The 8,047-nt window shown below is 49.0% G+C and overlaps 1 protein-coding gene across 2 annotated transcripts in view; it reads right to left on the reverse strand.

Annotated features, from left to right (window-relative positions):
* Window positions 1-881: 881 nt before the first annotated feature.
* LOC123725227 (epsin-2) overlaps window positions 882-8,047 on the reverse strand; it is a 9,754-nt gene continuing 2,588 nt past the window's right edge. The window contains exons 3-5 of one of the 2 annotated variants that reach the window (XM_082973000.1): window positions 5,708-5,857; window positions 2,567-2,746; window positions 882-1,584 (exon numbers count right to left, since the gene is read on the reverse strand). In XM_082973000.1, the coding sequence (XP_082829126.1) occupies window positions 1,247-1,584; window positions 2,567-2,746; window positions 5,708-5,857 (668 nt within the window). In that variant the 3' untranslated portion in view covers window positions 882-1,246. The remainder of the gene's footprint in view (window positions 1,585-2,566; window positions 2,747-5,707; window positions 5,858-8,047) is intronic. The other variant, XM_082972999.1, reaches the window with a different exon arrangement.

Below are 8,047 nucleotides of genomic sequence, written 5' to 3' on the forward strand. Positions count from 1 at the left end.
ACGTTGACCTCGGGGTTGCTGTGTGTCAGGGTCATAGGTCAGGGTCCTAAGCAGTGACCTCAGAAGTTGTGGCCGGTAACGGGAGGAGGGACACAGTGTACCGGACAGTGGAGTCGTCTCCAGCTAAGGACTAACGGTGAAGCAACAGTCACAGCTAAATGAGCATGTGCAAAATCCCTGCTTAGTACACACACACACCCCTCACCGGGGCTGTAGAAGTTTAGTTAGATTCACTCTGTGATCAGAGACGAGCTTTAAAAAAACAGTCAGAACAGCCAGGAATACTGTCTACAGGACACAGTCTCTGAGCTGAGAGAGGAGAGGGGGAAGAGAGAGAGAGAGAGAGGAGCGGGGAAGAGAGAGAGAGAGAGAGGAGCGGGGAAGAGAGAGAGAGAGAGGAGCGGGGAAGAGAGAGAGAGAGAGGAGCGGGGAAGAGAGAGAGAGAGAGGAGCGGGGAAGAGAGAGAGAGAGAGGAGCGGGGAAGAGAGAGAGAGAGAGGAGCGGGGAAGAGAGAGAGAGAGAGGAGCGGGGAAGAGAGAGAGAGAGAGGAGAGGGGAAGAGAGAGAGAGAGGAGAGGGGAAGAGAGAGAGAGAGAGAGAGGAGAGGGGAAGAGAGAGAGAGAGAGAGAGGAGAGGGGAAGAGAGAGAGAGAGAGCGGAAGAGAGAGGAGCGGGGAAGAGAGAGAGAGAGAGAGGGGAAGAGAGAGGAGCGGGGAAGAGAGAGAGAGAGAGGAGCGGGGAAGAGAGAGAGAGAGGGGGAAGAGAGAGGAGCGGGGAAGAGAGAGAGAGAGAGGGGAAGAGAGAGAGAGGAGCGGGGAAGAGAGAGAGAGGAGCGGGGAAGAGAGAGAGAGAGAGGGGAAGAGAGAGAGAGGAGCGGGGAAGAGAGAGAGAGAGAGGGGAAGAGAGAGAGAGGAGCGGGGAAGAGAGAGAGAGGAGCGGGGAAGAGAGAGAGAGGAGCGGGGAAGAGAGAGAGAGAGAGGAAACGGGAAGAGAGAGAGAGAGAGGAAACGGGAAGAGAGAGAGAGAGAGGAAACGGGAAGAGAGAGAGAGAGAGGAAACGGGAAGAGAGAGAGGAGAGGAAACGGGAAGAGAGAGAGGAGAGGAAACGGGAAGAGAGAGAGGAGAGGAAACGGGAAGAGAGAGAGGAGAGGAAACGGGAAGAGAGAGAGGAGAGGAAACGGGAAGAGAGGAAACGGCGAGGTGGAAAGACTGAGGAGAGGATTCCAGGGGTGTTGTCGAGGTGTTCCCTCACAACAGGAAGGGGTTGGTGGTCCCAGGAGGATGTGTGCCCGCTGTGGGGGGCAGAGCTGAACTGAACAGGGGCTGGGACATAGACACAGAGGTTGGGATACCCCCCATCCCTCCAATCCCGGGGACCATGTGGCCCGTCAGGGGGACCATCCCCAGGGGCTGGGGTGGTGGCAAGGAGGAGAGGGGCAGAGGGTCTGCCATGGAGGACAAGCTGCTAAACCCTGCACCACCTCCCAGACTCAGGCCTGGCATAGGGCTGATCCTCATCTGGTTTAAGGTAGGGGGGTTAGGCTGGCCCATCTGGAACGGGTTGGCCTGGGGGGCGGCTACAGGGACTAAGGAAATCACAGGAAGAGACAAACAGAACAGAGAGAAGACATCAGCAAAACACCAGAGAGATTGACTCAGTGAGCATAGCCTTGCTATTGAGAAAGGTCGTCCGTAGGCAGACCTGGCTCTCAAGAGAAGACAGGCTATGTGCAACACTGCCCACAAAATGAGGTGGAAACTGAGCTGCACTTCCTAAACCTCCTGCCAAATGTATGACCATATTAGAGACACATATTTCCCTCAGATTACACAGATCCACAAATAACTCGAAAACAAACCCGATTTTGATAAACTCTCATATCTACTGGGTGAAATACCACAGTGATCCATCACAGCAGCAAGATGTGTGACCTGTTGTCACAAGAAAAGGGCAACCAGTGAAGAACAAACACCTTTGTAAATACAACCCATATTTATGTTGATTTATCTTCCATTTTGTACTTTAACTATTTGCAAAACACTGTATATAGACAATGGTATTTTAAATGTATTTATTCTTCTTTGAGTGTAAATGTTTACTGTTTATTATCTACTTCACTTGCTTTGGCAACGTTAACACATGTTTTCCATGACAATAAAGACCCTTAAATTGAGAGAGAGAGATTGTATTCAAACTCAACAAGTTTCAACATCTGTCTCTGTATGTGTGTGTGTGTGTGTGTGTGTGTGTGTGTGTGTGTGTGTGTGTGTGTGTGTGTGTGTGTGTGTGTGTGTGTACCACAGAAGTTTCCCAAACTCAGTCCTGGGGGGGAACCCCCCAGGGGAACACGGTTTGGGTTTTTGGTTTCCTACCACGACACACCTGATTTAAATAAAAACTCATCATCATCATCATCATCAAGCTTTGATCAGTTGAATCAGCTGTGTAGTGGTCGGGGGCCCAAAACCCCAAACCGTGTTCCCCTTGGGGTTCCCCCAGGACTGAGTTTTGGGGAACCCTGATGTACCATCTGTCCAGTACTGGGTGTTCGGTACGGTGGTCGGTACCTGCGGCAGCGAGGAAGGGGTTGACTACAGGAGCAGGCTGAGGAGGCTTGGTGACCAGTGAGTCCAGGTTGACCAATGCTGCATTAGGACCCAGGAAGGACTCTGGGGTCTTCCTGCTGGGGAGAGGGTCAAACAGGTCCTCGGTACCGCTAGTCAGGGAGGAGAGACCCCGACCATCACCTGGAGGATTACAGAGAGACAGGTTACCTCTGGCTGTCTCCACAGTTAAGGAGGGTTACAGAGAGAGAGACAGGTTACCTCTGGCTGTCTCCACAGTTAAGGAGGGTTACAGAGAGAGAGACAGGTTACCTCTGGCTGTCTCCACGGTTAAGGAGGGTTACAGAGAGAGAGACAGGTTACCTCTGGCTGTCTCCACGGTTAAGGAGGGTTACAGAGAGAGAGACAGGTTACCTCTGGCTGTCTCCACGGTTAAGGAGGATTACAGACAGACAGAGACTCCTGTCTCAGCCTCCAGTATTTATGCTGCAGTAGTTTATGTGTCTGGGGGCTAGGGTCAGTCTGTTATATCTAGTGTCGTGTGTGAATCTAACCTGTCTAGGGTAAGGGGAAGTATTTTGAGGTCCGGATGAAAAGCGTGCCCAAAGTAAGCTGCCTGCTACTCAGGCCCAAAAGCTAGGATATGCATATAATTGGTAGATTTGGATAGAAAACACTAACGTTTCTAAACTGTTAAAATAATGTCTGTGAGTATAACAGAACTGATATGGCAGGCGAAACCCCAAGGACAAAACATCCCCCCAAAAATATTTTAAAAAAATAAAAAAAATAATCAACCTACCCCTATATTCAATGGCTATCACCTTTATTATAAGGCCAAGTCCTCCCAGATTGCAGTTCCTAGGGCTTCCACTAGATGTCAGTCTTAGAAAGAGTTTCAGGCTGGTTTTTGGAAAAATGAGACAGAAATTGTAGTTTTTCCAAGCGCGTTCTTTGGTGTTTTTCTCCGGTAAAAACAATAACGATTCTCCGTCTTAAATTTTATCGTTTATTTACGTATTAGGGTACCTAAGGTTTGATTAAAAACGTTGTTTGACATGTTTGGAAAAGTTTATTAGTAACATTTGGGATTCATTTTGTATGTATTTTGATGGAGGGAAACTGGGTGGATTATTGACTGAAGCGCGGCAGCTAAACTGAGTTTTTATAGATATAAAGAAGGACATTATCGAACAAAAGGACCATTTGTGACGTATCTGGGACCTTTTGGAGTGCCAACAGAAGATCACCAAAGGTAAGGCATTTTCTAAATTGCTATTTCTGACTTTCGTGTCGCACCTGCCTGGTTGAAATATGTTTTTCATGCGTTTGTATTCGGGGCGCTGTCCTCAGATAATTGCAAGGTTTGCTTTCGCCGTGAAGCCTTTTTGAAATCCGACAAAGCGGCTGGATTAACAAGAAGTTATCCAATAACCAATAACCAGACCTTGGTCTCAGCAGGACTCCCTGATCCAATAACCAGATCCCCCTGAACTAAACCCTGGTGTTGAGGTGTAGGGGCCAGCTAACTAAACCCTGGTGTTGAGGTGTAGGGGCTAGCTACAACCGGCTAACTAAACCCTGGTGTTGAGGCTAGCTACTACCGGCTAACTAAACCCTGGTGTTGAGGTGTAGGGGCCAGCTACTACCGGCTAACTAAACCCTGGTGTTGAGGTGTAGGACCCAGCTACTACCGGCTAACTAAACCCTGGTGTTGAGGTGTAGGACCCAGCTACTACCGGCTAACTAAACCCTGGTGTTGAGGCGTAGGACCCGGCTACTACCGGCTAACTAAACCCTGGTGTTGAGGCCAGCTACTACCGGCTAACTAAACCCTGGTGTTGAGGTGTAGGGGCCAGCGACTACCGGCTAACTAAACCCTGGTGTTGAGGCGTAGGGGCCAGCTACTACCGGCTAACTAAACCCTGGTGTTGAGGTGTAGGGGCCAGCGACTACCGGCTAACTAAACCCTGGTGTTGAGGTGTAGGGGCCAGCTACTACCGGCTAACTAAACCCTGGTGTTGAGGCGTAGGGGCCAGCTACTACCGGCTAACTAAACCCTGGTGTTGAGGTGTAGGGGCCAGCGACTACCGGCTAACTAAACCCTGGTGTTGAGGTGTAGGGGCCAGCGACTACCGGCTAACTAAACCCTGGTGTTGAGGTCAGCTACTACCGGCTAACTAAACCCTGGTGTTGAGGCCAGCTACTACCGGCAAACTAAACCCTGGTGTTGAGGTGTTGAGGCCAGCTACTACCGGCTAACTAAACCCTGGTGTTGAGGTGTAGGGGCCAGCTACTACCGGCTAACTAAACCCTGGTGTTGAGGTCAGCTACTACCGGCTAACTAAACCCTGGTGTTGAGGTGTAGCGGCCAGCTACTACTGGCTAACTAAACCCTGGTGTTGAGGTGTAGGGGCCAGCTACTACCGGCTAACTAAACCCTGGTGTTGAGGTGTAGGGGCCAGCGACTACCGGCTAACTAAACCCTGGTGTTGAGGTCAGCTACTACCGGCTAACTAAACCCTGGTGTTGAGGCCAGCTACTACCGGCAAACTAAACCCTGGTGTTGAGGTGTTGAGGCCAGCTACTACCGGCTAACTAAACCCTGGTGTTGAGGTGTAGGGGCCAGCTAACTAAACCCTGGTGTTGAGGTGTAGGGGCCAGCTACTACCGGCTAACTAAACCCTGGTGTTGAGGCGTAGGGGCCAGCTACTACCGGCTAACTAAACCCTGGTGTTGAGGCTAGCAACTACCGGCTAACTAAACCCTGGTGTTGAGGCGTAGGGGCCAGCTACTACCGGCTAACTAAACCCTGGTGTTGAGGCGTAGGGGCCAGCTACTACCGGCTAACTAAACCCTGGTGTTGAGGTGTAGCGGCCAGCTACTACCGGCTAACTAAACCCTGGTGTTGAGGTGTAGCGGCCAGCTACTACCGGCTAACTAAACCCTGGTGTTGAGGTGTAGGGGCCAGCTACTACCGGCTAACTAAACCCTGGTGTTGAGGTGTAGGGGCTAGCTACTACCGGCTAACTAAACCCTGGTGTTGAGGTGTAGGGGCCAGCGACTACCGGCTAACTAAACCCTGGTGTTGAGGTGTAGGGGCTAGCTACAACCGGCTAACTAAACCCTGGCGTTGAGGCGTACCTGAGTAGGTGGCATTGGGTCGTGTTCCTCCAGAACCCCAGGGGTCAGGAGCAGCGTTGGTTCCCCAGGGATCACTGCTCTTCATGGGGGCAACAGAGGAGGACGGTGGGCCCCAGGGGTCGACCGGAGCCACTGGTTTTGGGGCTGCACCTGGACACACAGACACAACGCGAGTTTAACCCAGTTCAGTAGACAAGTCATTCCTTCTGTCTGTCTGATTGCCTGTTGCCTCGTTTTCATATCAGGGCCAGTCTCTCTCTCCCAGTAGATATATCAGGGCCAGTCTCTCTCTCCCAGTAGATATATCAGGGCCAGTCTCTCTCTCCCAGTAGATATATCAGGGCCAGTCTCTCTCTCCCAGTAGATATATCAGGGCCAGTCTCTCTCTCCCAGTAGATATATCAGGGCCAGTCTCTCTCTCCCAGTAGATATATCAGGGCCAGTCTCTCTCTCCCAGTAGATATATCAGGTCAGTAGATATATCAGGGCCAGTCTCTCCCAGTAGATATATCAGGTCAGTAGATATATTTAGCAGCATATATTTACTACTTCCTAAAACAACATACTGTGTACTAATCATTCTGCATACCATTTTGAATGCAGTGTTCAGTAAAACTCTGAATACAGGAAGTAACAATCTCAACATCCTCCTCCTCCATGAACGAGTCATCTAAATGACCACTTGCATCGATTCCCGCCGTTTGTTAAATTATGGGAACAGCTCGTCCCCTAATCTGGATTATCATGCCGTTTGTTAAATTATGGGAACAGCTCGTCCCCTAATCTGGATTATCATGCTGTTTGTTAAATTATGGGAACAGCTCGTCCCCTAATCTGGATTATCATGCCGTTTGTTAAATTATGGGAACAGCTCGTCCCCTAATCTGGATTATCATGCCGTTTGTTAAATTATGGGAACAGCTCGTCCCCTAATCTGGATTATCATGCCGTTTGTTAAATTATGGGAACAGCTCGTCCCCTAATCTGGATTATCATGCCGTTTGTTAAATTATGGGAACAGCTCGTTCCCTAATCTGGATTATCATGCCGTTTGTTAAATTACGGGAACAGCTCGTCCCCTAATCTGGATTATCATGCCGTTTGTTAAATTACGGGAACAGCTCGTCCCCTAATCTGGATTATCATGCGGTTTGTTAAATCACGGGAACAGCTCGTCCCCTAATCTGGATTATCATGCCGTTTGTTAAATTACGGGAACAGCTCGTCCCCTAATCTGGATTATCATGCCGTTTGTTAAATTACGGGAACAGCTCGTCCCCTAATCTGGATTATCATGCCGTTGGTTAAATTATGGGAACAGCTCGTTCCCTAATCTGGATTATCATGCCGTTTGTTAAATTATGGGAACAGCTCGTTCCCTAATCTGGATTATCATGCCGTTTGTTAAATTATGGGAACAGCTCGTCCCCTAATCTGGATTATCATGCCGTTTGTTAAATTATGGGAACAGCTCGTCCCCTAATCTGGATTATCATGCCGTTTGTTAAATTATGGGAACAGCTCGTCCCCTAATCTGGATTATCATGCCGTTTGTTAAATTACGGGAACAGCTCGTCCCCTAATCTGGATTATCATGCCGTTTGTTAAATTATGGGAACAGCTCGTCCCCTAATCTGGATTATCATGCCGTTTGTTAAATTATGGGAACAGCTCGTTCCCTAATCTGGATTATCATGCCGTTTGTTAAATTACGGGAACAGCTCGTCCCCTAATCTGGATTATCATGCCGTTTGTTAAATTACGGGAACAGCTCGTCCCCTAATCTGGATTATCATGCGGTTTGTTAAATCACGGGAACAGCTCGTCCCCTAATCTGGATTATCATGCCGTTTGTTAAATTACGGGAACAGCTCGTCCCCTAATCTGGATTATCATGCCGTTTGTTAAATTACGGGAACAGCTCGTCCCCTAATCTGGATTATCATGCCGTTTGTTAAATTACGGGAACAGCTCGTCCCCTAATCTGGATTATCATGCCGTTGGTTAAATTATGCGAACAGCTCGTTCCCTAATCTGGATTATCATGCCGTTTGTTAAATTATGGGAACAGCTCGTTCCCTAATCTGGATTATCATGCCGTTTGTTAAATTATGGGAACAGCTCGTCCCCTAATCTGGATTATCATGCCGTTTGTTAAATTATGGGAACAGCTCGTCCCCTAATCTGGATTATCATGCCGTTTGTTAAATTATGGGAACAGCTCGTCCCCTAATCTGGATTATCATGCCGTTTGTTAAATTATGGGAACAGCTCGTCCCCTAATCTGGATTATCATGCTGTTTGTTAAATTATGGGAACAGCTCGTCCCCTAATCTGGAT

This window comes from Salmo salar, chromosome 03, assembly GCF_965601325.2.
Source record: "Salmo salar chromosome 03, fSalSal1, whole genome shotgun sequence".
Lineage (NCBI taxonomy): Eukaryota > Metazoa > Chordata > Actinopteri > Salmoniformes > Salmonidae > Salmo > Salmo salar.